The sequence below is a fragment of the Pelodiscus sinensis genome, chromosome 1 (assembly GCF_049634645.1).
Source record: "Pelodiscus sinensis isolate JC-2024 chromosome 1, ASM4963464v1, whole genome shotgun sequence".
Lineage (NCBI taxonomy): Eukaryota > Metazoa > Chordata > Testudines > Trionychidae > Pelodiscus > Pelodiscus sinensis.
The window spans coordinates 228,665,508-228,677,713 of NC_134711.1; the positions used below are offsets into that span (position 1 = coordinate 228,665,508).

Consider the following 12,206-nt stretch of genomic DNA (forward strand, 5'->3'; position numbering starts at 1 on the left):
CTTTGGACATCAGCCAAGGGAATCAGATCTAGGAGCTTCTTTTATAGGCTCTCTCAAGATCTGTGTATAACTTGAGAATTCATTTGTGCAGTTGACAGAATAATTCTCAATTAATTATATTGTATTTTAGCACATTATCAAAATTAAGCAAATTTGTCAATCCTCCAATAAGCCAATGAGTTGACTGTCAACAGGCAACATACAGTATCCACCCATTATTCATAGATTTTGAGGACAGAAGGAACTGTCATGATCATCTAGTCAGACCCTCCTGCAACACAGGCCATATAATTTTGTTCAGTGATTCCTGTAGCAAGTCCATGGTTTAAAGACCTCAAGTGAGGTGGAATCCATCACATCCCGTAGTTAGATGTACCACGCTGGAATGGACATACCAAGAAGTGTGGTATCAATAGTAGGTAGATGTGTTCCCCTGGCTCCATCATCCTGTTACTCTTCACACAGAGCTTCTGTGCAGAAGAGTTCTACATGAGTGGCACTATCAGCAGGCCCTCTGAACACACATAGACTTTAAGGACAGAAGGACCATCATGATCACTTCATTCGACCTCCTGCACATTGCAGACCACAGAACCTCACCCACCCAGTAATGCAGTAGGCTCATAACTTGTGGCTGACTTAAGGACTTTAAGATACAAAGAACAGAGATACAGAGAACGCACCATTTACTCTAGTTCAAACCAGTGTGTGACCTGTGTCCCACGCTGCAGAAGGCGGCTAGAGTCTCTGCCAATTTGGCTTGGTGAAAAATTCCTTCCTCTCCTGGTGGTTAGGTAGACCCTGAGCATGTGGAGGAGACCTACTAGCCAGACACCTGGGAAAGACTTCTCAGGAGTAAGTCAGAGCCCTCCCCATTTATTGCCCCATTTACGGCCACTGAAGACACTGGCTAATAGCAGTCATGGGTGGGTCATTGTAGGCAATCTCATCATATCATCCCCTCCATAAAATTTATTAAGCTCAGTATTAAAACAAGTTACGTTTTTTACAACTTCCATTCCTGTCAGAAAGCTGTCCCACAATTTCTCGCATCTTCTGGCAAGAAACTGTCTAATTTCAAACCTAAATTTATTGCTGGCCAGTTTATATCCATTTGTTCTGTGCCAACATTAGCCCTTAATTTAATAATTCCTTTCCCTTCATGGTGTTTATGTCTCTCATGTATTTATAGAGAGCAAATATGTCTCCCCTCATCCTTCATTTGGTTAGGCTAAACAAGCCAAGCACTTTAAGTCTCCTCCCATAAGGTAGGTTCTTTATTCCTCTGATCATTCCAATAGCATCTCTCTGCACCTGTCCCAGTCTGAATTAATCTTTCTTAAACATGGGAGACCAGATATGCACACAGTATTCCACATGAGGTTTCACCAATGCCCAGTATAACAGTGATAACATTTCCTTCATCTCTAATGGAAATATCTAGCTCATGCCTTCTAGGATTGCAATAACCCTTTCCCATTGCTGCATCACATTGTCAGCTCATAGCCATTCTGTGATAGATCAATATACTCAGGTCTTTCTCCACCTCTTTTGCTTCCAACTAATATAACCACAATTTATAGCAAAGACTCTTGATGTTGTCCCCAAGTGCATAACCTTGCATTCTGCATTATTAAATTTCCATTTCTATTTCTCCAGTTTTCAAGATTGGCCAGAGGTGTCAGCTTGGGGAGTATGAACGAGCAGGGTGAAGTTACAAGATCTCAGTAGGGCAGTGAGTGAGGGAGCTGGCGGGTGTGGGGTCTCGGCTTATGGGGGTGGGGGCCATTGATTGGAATAACAGAGACTTGGTGGGATGACTCACATGACTGGAGCACTGTCATGGAAGGGTATAAACTGTTCAGGAAGAACAGGTGGGAGAGAAAAGGAGGAGGAGTTGCACTGTATGTAAGAGAGCAGTATGATTGCTCAGAGCTCCAGCATATAGAGGGAGAAAAGCCTGTTGAGAGTCTATGGGTTAAGTTTAGAGGTGGAAGCAACAGGGATGATGATGTGGTTGGTGTGTGCTATTGAGGTGGATGAGGTAGACGAGGCTTTCTTTAGACAACTGAGAGAAGCTTCCAAATCGCAGGCCCTGGTTCTCATGGAGGACTTCAGTCACCCTGAAATCTGTAGGGAGACCAATATAGCAGTACATACATAGTCAATCCAGAAAGTTTTTGGAGAATGTTGGGGATAACTTCTTGGTACAAGAGCTGAAGGAACCGACCAGGGGCCATGCACAGTTTGACCTGCTGCTCACTAACAGGGAAGAACTAGTAGGAGAAGTAAAGGTGGGTGACAACCTGGGAAGGAGTGATCATGAGATGGTAAATTTCAGGATCCTGACAAAAGGAAGAAAAGAGAGTAGCAAAATACACACCCTGGACTTCAGAAAAGCAGATTTTGACTCTCTCAGAGAACCGATGGGCAAGATTCCCTGGGATGATAACATGAAGGGGAAAGGAGTCCAGGAGAGCTGGCAGTATTTCAAAGAAGCCTTACTAAAGACACAGGAAGAAACCATCCAGATGCGCAGTAAGAAAAGCAAATATGGTAGGCAACCAGATTGGCTTACTGGGGAAATCCTTGGTGATATTAAACACAAAAAGGAAGCTTACAAGAAGTGGAAACTTGGACAGACGAGTAGGGAGGAGTACGAATATATTGCTCGAGAATGCAGGGGAATTATCAGGAAGGCAAAAGCGCAACTGGAATTGCAGCTAGCAAGGAATGTGAAGGGTAGCTAGAAAGGTTTCTACAGGCATGTTAGCAATAAGAGAGCGATCAGAGAGGGTGTGGGGCCCTTACTGGATGACAGAGGTAATTGGTGCTATTTTTGTTTAAAAAAAAAAGGTGCTGGTACTCCAGGGGAAAAATTGTTGAGTTCTGACTGGAGGTGCTAGTACTGTGTCTGGAGGTGCCGGTTCTGCATACAGGGCAGTACCATCACAAAAAAAGCACTGGAGGTAACCTAGTGACAGATGATGTGGGAAAAGCTGAAGTACTCAATGATTTCTTCACTGACAAGGTCAGCTCCCAGACTAATGCACTAGGCAACGCAGTATGGGAAGGAGGTGGGCAGCCCTCGGAAGAGAAAGAACAGGTTAGAAACTATTTAGAAAAGCTCCATGGGTCCGGATTTAATGCATCTGAAGGTACTGAGGGAGTGGGCAAATGTCACTGCAGAGCCTTTGGCCATTACCTTTGAAAACTCATGGAGATCGGGAGAGGTCTTGAATGACTGGAAAAAGGCAAATGTAGTGCTCCCATCTTTAAAAAATGGAAGAAGGACAATCCAGGGAAATAAAGACCAGTCAGACTTACCTCAGTCCCCAGAAAAATCATGGAGGAGATCCTCAAGGAATCCATTTTGAAGCACTTGGAAGAGGGGAAAGTGATCAGGAATAGTCAACATGGATTCACCAAGGGCAAGTCATGCCTGACCAATCTGATTAGCTTCTATGATGAGGTAACTGGCACTGTGGATATGGGAAAGTCAATGGATGTGATATACCTTGACTTTAGCAAAGCATTTGATACGGTCTCCCATAATATTCTTGCCATCAAGTTAAGGAAGTATAGATTGGATAAAATGGACTGTAAGAAGGATTAAAAGTTGGCTAGACTGTCGGGCCCAACGGGTAGTGAATCAATGTCAGGTTGGTGGTTGGTTTCTAGCAGAGTGCCCCAAGGATTGGTTCAAGAGCTGGTTTTGTTCAACATCTTTATTAATGACCTGGATAAGGGGATGGATTGCACCTCAGCAAATTTGCAGAGACACTAAACTAGGGGGGGAGGTAGAGACACTGGAGGGCAAGGATAGGGTCCAGAGTGACCTAGACAGATTGGAGGATTGGGCCAAAAGAAATCTGATGAGGTTCAACAAGGAAAAGTGCAGAGTCTCGCATGTGGGACGGAAGTATCCCAAGCATTGTTACAGGCTGGAGACCGACTGGCTAAGAAGCAGTTCTGCAGAAAAGAACCTGGGGATTACAGTGGATGAGAAGCTGGATATGAATCGGAAGTGTGCCCTTGTAGCCAAGAAGGCTAATGGCATATTAGTTGTATTAGGAGGAGCATTGCCAGAAGATCTAGAGAAGTGATTATTTCCCTTTATTTGGCTCTGGTGAGGCCTCATCTGGAGTATCGTATTCAGTTCTGAGCCCCCCACTATAGAAAGGATGTGGCCTCATTGGAGAGGGTCCAGTGAAGGGCTACCAAAATGTTTAGGGGGCTGGAGCACATGACTTACGTGGAGAGGCTCAGGGATTTGGGCTTATTTAGTCTGCAGAAGAGAAGAGTGAGGGGGGATTTGATAGCAGCCTTCAACTTCCTGAAGGGAGGTTCCAAAGAGGATGGAAAGAGGCTGTTCTCAGCAGTGACAGATGACAGAAGAGGAGCAACAGTCTCACGTTACAGTGGGGGAGGTCTAGGTTGGATATTAGAAAAAGCTATTTCACTGGGAGGGTGGTGAAGCACTGGAATGGGTTACCTAGAAAGGTGGTGGAATCTCCATCCCGAGAGGTTTTTAAGTCTCTGCTTGACAAAGCCCTGGCTGAGTTGATTTAGTTGGGATTGGTCCTGCCTCGGGCAGGGGGTCGGACTTGATGACCTTCTGAGGTATCTTCCAGCTCTATGATTCTATTATTCTAACTTTGCATGGCTTCCAGCACCATAGCTCAGGCATTGCCTACAACTACTTTTTAAAATCTAGTTAATTAATTTTGCATTAATCATATGAGTTAACTTCAATTAATTAATTTTCATGCCATTCTACAAGTGGAGTGCTGGCTGTGTTCACTTTTGTTCACCTACTTTCGAAAAGATGCAGCAGACATGGAGAGATTTGCGAGCCAGCCAGTGAAAATGATCAGAGACCCAGAAAGGCTGTGTGTGAAGAGAGACTGAACAGACTGGGGCAGCATCGTGCCGCCAGCAGACAGTCCCCTGGGGCATGCCAACGCTGCAGACACGAATGAATAAGGAGGCACAAATTGGGGCCTTTATAGCAGAGGGAATGTGGCGTAGTCTGGGAGGATGGGGTCAGTCTTGAATAGTGGAGGGGATGTGGGGCAAGCCATGAGGGGGGCGGAGTTGGGCTTGGATGACGGAGGAGATGCAGCACGGCCCGGGGGGTGGACTTGGGTGGCAGAGGGGACCCAGCCCCAGCAGCTCTTTCCTGGTGGCACAGCTCCCCCCCCCCCGGGATGTGAACTGGAGCAGTCCATGCCCAGAAAGGATGGCGCTGAGGCTGGCCACAGCAAGCAGCTGAAGACGGAGGCGGGTGACAGCAACATGTGGATGCTGATAACATGGTGACGTCATTCTGTCGTCCCACAGGAAATTTTTTTTAATATATATACAGGGCTCGATAAATAATGCAATCTACTCATCTGTGGTGAGCAGACTGCAACCCGGAAGAGCCGGGTTTGGGCGATCTGCACATGGTTGGCGAAGCGGGGCTTGCTGCGGTTTGGCAAGGGGTGTGTGTGTGTGTGTGTGTGTGTGTGTGTGTATGTATGTAAAAGTCTAGACACAGAGAGAGAGAGAGAGAGAGAGAGAGAGAGAGAGAGAGAGAGATGATACAAACACATACAACTGAGGTCTGTAGTTTCCCAGATCACTTTTCCCCCCCTTTCTTAAACATAGGTATGACTGGTTAGACTGCTATAATCTGGATTTCCCTCATCCAGCAACATCTGTGATTCAGCCTCCATGGGTGCTCCAAGGCTGGAGTACTCATGAGGAAAAGCCAGGGCCCATGCTCTCGGCAACTGCTCCCATGCCCTTCCAGAGTGCTGCAAATAGCTGATTTGCAGCGTTCAAGGTCAGGGAAGGAAGGAGAAGAGTGGGGATGTGGGAGGTGCTCAGGGGAAGAGGGAGCTTGGCTGTGGAGTCCTCCAGCTGGCATTGGGAACCAGGCGTGCAGCTGGCTGCAGGACTCCATCGTGTGGATATGCCACCACAGGGATCCACAGCTGCCCTGCCTCTTCCCCAGAGTGGCCCTCTCCACCTCCCGCTCCATCAGTAAAGAAGCTGGCACTGACCTCCCCTGGTTTAGCAAATTCCCTGGTTTGGGACTGATCAGGTCCAGAAGGTGCCAGACCACGGAGGCTCAACCTCTATATTAGGAGCCTGTCAGAGGTGGACTGAGCCCATGATCCTAAACTCAAACAGCTAAATAGGACCAAATCAAAGGGCTGAGATAATCTCCATCCAAGAATGATAACAGAACTGGCACGTGAAACTGAAAGTCCAAGGCAAAGACATATCTTGACTCCATAAATATCGGTGCGTATGTGTGTGTCTATATTTGCAATTCTCCAGTCATAGCATATGACCCCCACTTAACGGGTGAGGCTTACCAGATCCAGTAAACTGGTGGGGGCTGAAGCAGCTCCCTGCCTACCTCGGGCAGTCCAGAGCAGCTCCTGGACCTCCAGCCTGACCATGGCGGGTGGTAGGGCCACCCTCCCCCACCTGTCTCCCTTTTATCAGTTAAATGGTTAAACATACATTTTAATTGGTTAACCAATTAAACGGGATTTAACATCCTTAACCAGAACTAATATACTGCTGAAGAGACTATGCAATTGTATTTGCCTGATACAATTCATAGCCAATCTAGTGGTGATGTGAAGGTATTGGCTTTGTTACAGTAACAGGGCCCCATGATCAAGCTGCTGCAGTTGCCCTGGCAGCTCAGCATGTCACTGCGGTATGACAACACATGTGAATTTATTCACCCTTACCTTGCAGCATCTTCTTCAAGCAAAAGCTTCACAAACTGTCTGGGGATGTGCAATGACAGTACACTCTCAGCCATCTGCTCCAAGATTCTCAGGTGGTTCCCATCCGTTGTGGGGAAGCGATACATTCGACAAATGGCACCCCCAAACACTAAAATATTGAAGCCATGTTATGTAAATTGTGAGGTTTGAACTCTGGGTTTACAAAATCTCACCTTACCCATTAACTTAAGCTACACTGGCTAAATTCAATATTGGGCGCATGTAAAAATCCAGTTTAACTCTGCCACCTATCTAGCTTTTTCAAATACAATTTTTATAAGAAGGAACTTTCTACTCACAGCCAAAGAATGTAGTAAAAATGTTAAAGGAAAAAAGGGATAATTAATGTACTGAATTTCGTCACAATAATCTTTTTCTAATACATAAGCTTGTAAGAGGAGAGACTGGTGATGGTAGATGAGCCTCATGGCAAACAACACCTAAGATATTTGCTTCATAAAGTATTGTTTGTATTACAAAGGTCTGTAGAGTGGGTGGCAAAATACATTATTCTTGGGGGGGGGCGCTCTCAATTCAGCAACAAAACCCTATTCAACTTCAAACACATGCTTGAGTGCTTTGCTGACCTGGGGCTATGATGAAGGCAACGAGCGATTAAGCTGCTATCGATACTGGAAACATGCTTGAATTGTCAATTCACACAGAGCAAGGATAGCAATCTGATAGTAGGTGAGTTACCGATTTCTGCCCAGTTAGCTGCTTACCTGATTTTAGCAACGCATCTTTCCTTAATGAGGCATATTTGGATCTGATTCCTAAAGATTCTGTTAAACTTTCATCAACTGGCAGTACAGTCTAAAAGACACAAACAATAATGTCTTTACAATGTAAAATCTCAACACCAAGTCAATCTAAACTTGTGAGACTCAATTTAAAGACATGTAGGCAACATTCAAAGAGAATATTTAAAATAAATAATCCATGTATGTTTATTGTGGACAATCAGTATCCTGATTGCAAGGTGAAATACTAAAAACACCGGATCCTCAGATAAATGACCCAGTTTTACTTTATACTGCAAAGCATCTAGTACACTTCTGAGTGTTATAAAAATGACGAGCTGGATCCTCAGCTGAAATAATTAGCACAACTTTATACATCTGGTCCAATAAATAACGTTGATAATTCACATTCTATAGCCACTACAGTATACAGATATTACGTTAGATGTATTCGCAATACAGAGTATTCAGTATTAAACATGTTCTTTAAGTAGGCAGAAAACTATATATATATCTGCTCTACAGAGCATGCTTTGTGACTATCAAAAAAAACAAGAGTTAAGATAATAGCGTGGTCTGTTCCTTTAAACTATTAGAATGTATTTCTATTTCATAAGATGTCCTTCTGGAACTTCCATTTTCACAGTTTCAAATCATCTAGGTTTATGGGTTTGCTTGATACTGCCTTCAGATTTACGAATGAACATCACTGAATTTTTTGTAAAAATCAGATACTTCCCACAGACAAGCATCATGCACTGTAGGTAGCGGTTTGGAGGTTTGTTTGGGGGTTTGTTTTAGGGCATGAAGTAATACAAGCCAGGGTCATTAAGGGCAGACAGAATAAGAGCCCTGTCCATCCTACCATCATCAAGATCTTATACACTTTTTTATAATGCTGTGATGATCTCGGGCTTTGCCCCAAGTAGTCTATCAGATTAAATCAATTGTTACAGATTACCCAGCATTGTTACAGTACTTTGAAAATTTAAAGGATTATAAGTGGTAAGTAGAATTAATAAGTGATTGGGCAGAGGGGGGAGGAAATTTGCACACCAACATTATCTATATTTTATAACATTGTCTTCAGCAATCCTGTTTCTATCTGAGGTTTATACAATGTTCACACTCACCCTCCCATTAATGGTGTCAGGAGACCTGGTTACAGGAGGAGGCTTTTGGTCTGTTTTTTCTTCCATTTGCCATCCTATAACTGTGATGTTACCTACACGATCACTTTCAGCAGACCTGCAAAAAACAAGTTATGGTATTTTGTGAGAGAGGGATCTGTTTATCAATAGGAGACCCATTACTGCTACACAAAGCATACTTATAATATGCAGATTTTAAACCAATTTTAAATGACAGGTATTAAGTGATACCAATAGGAAGACATTAATCTCATTCAGTAAAAATATTATATAGGTTTGCTGACTGTATGTGATCTTATACACACACACACACACACACACACACACACACTCGTGCCCCCTCTGCATGCCAGTGTGATTTGATGGCATATACAAAGAGAAAATAAATAAAGCGCACTTTCAATTTATGGAATTAAAGACAACTCCCAACAATGACAGTGTTCTCATTCCCTGTTCCCTGCACATTTTGCCACCAAAAATCTATTCCAATACTTGAAAAGATTCTTGTGATTTACATGATTTAAACATCACACAATAACTGATTTTCATTAGAAGAGCCCTGGAACTTTCAACACTAATTTCTAATTAAACATCAAAAACAATTTTTACAACATGCTCCCTCCAAATTTCACTATTAGGAATGTTAATTTTATGTTACGAACCTTAGTGTTAAATGTAACCTGTGGCTCTTCTCCTGCAGTAATTCTTTTACAGTGAACATTCCAGAACCCAATAAATACATCTGAAAAGAGGAGCATTATTAGCATAGAAATTTAAATTCATTAAAGCACCTGTCCATAAACACAAGTAGGACACAATGATTAAACACTACAATTATAAGTAAAAACGTAAGAACAAAATACTGTACTATTAAGAACAACAAACTACCCAGCCAGATGCAGAAAGCCTAAAAACAAAACAAACAAAACCCCACTACCTTAGGGATTGTCCCTTGAGGAAACAAAACCTTCTATTTCTCTGGGCTTGAGCTTGATGGGAAGGACTCTCCTCTATGCACAGAAGCCAGACCAAAGGGCATGGAAACAGTGCAGACTTGCATGGAAGAGGAATGGGGATGATATTCTATGATGATATTTCTATGTTAACAGGTCAAAGAACAAGTTCAGTATTTCCATCCAGGCAATAATAATGAAGGCCCTGATTGTTCTCCCTGCCCCAAAGGCATCTGGGCAAGGCCTCAGAAAGATCATGGAGACATGCCATCCTGCCACTAACTCCCCTTTTTAACGTGGGCATAGTAACTTGAGGCAGGTGCAGAGCAGTGGCAACAGGGGCTGCATTTTGTATAGGGGGAGCTGATCACCTTCCCCAGGAGGGGGGGTCTCAGATGGCACTTAGTCCTCTTTTGCCATGGGGTCCTGCCCCTGCTCCTCCGATTCCCATGGCTCTGCTACCTGGCTAGGCCATGATAAGAGCCCCCAGAGAGCCTGGGTCCCACAGAGCCCCCAGCTTGGTCTTTGCCCTGCCAGGGTGTGCAGCCCAGGGCAGATGTAAAGTTTGGGGATGAGATGGATGGGAGGGGTCAGTGGGTCTCCAGGAAGTGTTGGTAGGGAGCCAGGAGAGCCAATGGGAAAAGAGTATATTTTAATTAGGGGGGAAAAAAAGCAGGGATATGCCTGCTTCAGTCTTTGAGTGGCCAGAGGAGAGACACAGAGAAGGATGAAGCCAGAAACCAGGAATGGAATTTCCAGCTATATGCAACCCTAGAAAAGACAGAACCTTGGAACAACACATATGTAAGTGAACAAGGAATGGTTAGCTAGACACCATTAGGTTATTTCTTTTCTTTTTTGGTTTGTGGGATTCCGCTATGCTTCCCCCAGTACGCTGTAACATTTAAATTGAATCCTAAGGAAGCAATTCTCTGTGTTTTTAATCTACCTCGTTTCAGTTACTCAATAACACCTAGCAACCAAGTATGCTTTACAAAGTATGTCTTCTTTGTTTTGTTCAGAAAATCACCTTTTTAAAACTATGATCCAATTCCTATGTCCTAGACGTGATGAGTTTCTGTGTGCATGTGCCTGAGACTGAAAGATCAGCCATTAAGAAATTGCAGTTTGTTTTCAAGCCCTCTCCTGAGAAAGGCTTGAAAAGCTTGGGGATACCCCACTAAAAGAAATTCCCAAGTGCATTTTCATGAATTCTCAAAAGCGGTTTTTTATTTGGGTGATGGCAAAGTACCACCCAAGGTCAAGAAATCTGTGATCTTGGGCAGTTTTTAAGCAGAAGCCTTTTGTGGCAAGGTATTTTGATGTCTCTTGCAGATTCCCATTTTTTGCACTCAAAGTATCAGAGCGGGAACAGTCTTAAGAGTGGCCCAAACACTCTGCCCAGGTGGAGGGTCTGTGGCTTCCCATAACAACCAAGGTTCCCCAGGCAACAAGAACTACTCAAAAATCAAGGACCTTTCCCGTTCCTTTTCATCCACAACTTGAAAGTGGGCGCATTTTGGGGGAAAAGTTTGCAATGACAGAGTCCACTTTTTGAGGAAAAGTGGCTTTGTGCGCAGACTGTTGGGTTTTTCATTTTTTTCAATGAATAACTGTACAAATTAAAAATTACTATGAAGCTAAATTTTTGTGGAGCTGCAAACATTTTCATAAAAAATCCTGAAAACAGTTTAAAAATTTCACACTACTCTAATTTGAGGACAATAGAGACTTTATCGTTCTAATTTAGAACGAAGTACAGGTTGGGCCTCCCTGGTCTGACCTCCCTAGCTCTTGGGATCTGACTGGTCACAGATGAGGGATTTTGCCAGACCATGGGAGGTCATATCTGGATCCCCTGCTACTGGCTCCCACCAGCCCTGGACCAGCTGCCAGCCTCCTAGCTGGCTCCCTCTTGCTGCCAGCCTTGCTTCCCTGCCCACTTCTTTCCCTGCTATGCCGGGCAGCCCAGCTACCTGCGTGCTGATCTCCTGGCCCCTGTGGGGCAGCCCTGCTGAGTTGTGCCTCGCTGCTTAGCTGTAGTGCACCAGGCAGCCAAGCAGTAGGGAGCTCAGAGGTCTGCCCTGCCCCAGGACTCTCAGGTCCTAGAACATCTGTGGTCCTGATGGACAACGGATGTTGCCAGTTGAGGGAGTCCCAGGTTACAGAGGTTCAATCTGTACTATAAGGGAAAAGAGAACACAAAGACGGCACCTTCCACTTTAAATGTGTAGGATACATTTCAGCCTTTAAATGTGTAGGATACACCAAATTAAGAGCTTTGTGGTGGGTCCCAATGTAAAGATAGGTTTCCTCATATCTGAGGTGAAAATCCAGCACTTTGGTTTAATTTACAGCAACAGAAAAGACAGAAGGATTATAAAGGGATATATAAGTGCACTTACTGTTCCCTGAGATCTATCTTTGACGTCATACACAGAAAGTTTGATTTGCGTCATCTGATTGATAAGAGAGTCTTGAAAAAAGGCAATACTGCTTAGAAAGATAGGATTATTTGTTCCCTATAATCATAAACAAAAAAAAAGTAATATTAGTGCAGTTTGT

At 43.9% G+C, this 12,206-nt stretch overlaps 1 protein-coding gene across 22 annotated transcripts in view; it reads right to left on the bottom strand.

The window, feature by feature from the left end:
• Positions 1 to 12,206, bottom strand: part of INPP4A (inositol polyphosphate-4-phosphatase type I A) — a 204,768-nt gene that overhangs the window by 64,195 nt on the left and 128,367 nt on the right. For all 22 annotated transcript variants that reach the window (XM_075916546.1, XM_075916548.1, XM_075916550.1 and 19 more), the window contains 5 exons: positions 12,047 to 12,163; positions 9,351 to 9,430; positions 8,671 to 8,785; positions 7,520 to 7,610; positions 6,756 to 6,903 (listed from right to left, as the gene is read on the bottom strand). In XM_075916546.1, the coding sequence (XP_075772661.1) occupies positions 6,756 to 6,903; positions 7,520 to 7,610; positions 8,671 to 8,785; positions 9,351 to 9,430; positions 12,047 to 12,163 (551 nt within the window). The remainder of the gene's footprint in view (positions 1 to 6,755; positions 6,904 to 7,519; positions 7,611 to 8,670; positions 8,786 to 9,350; positions 9,431 to 12,046; positions 12,164 to 12,206) is intronic.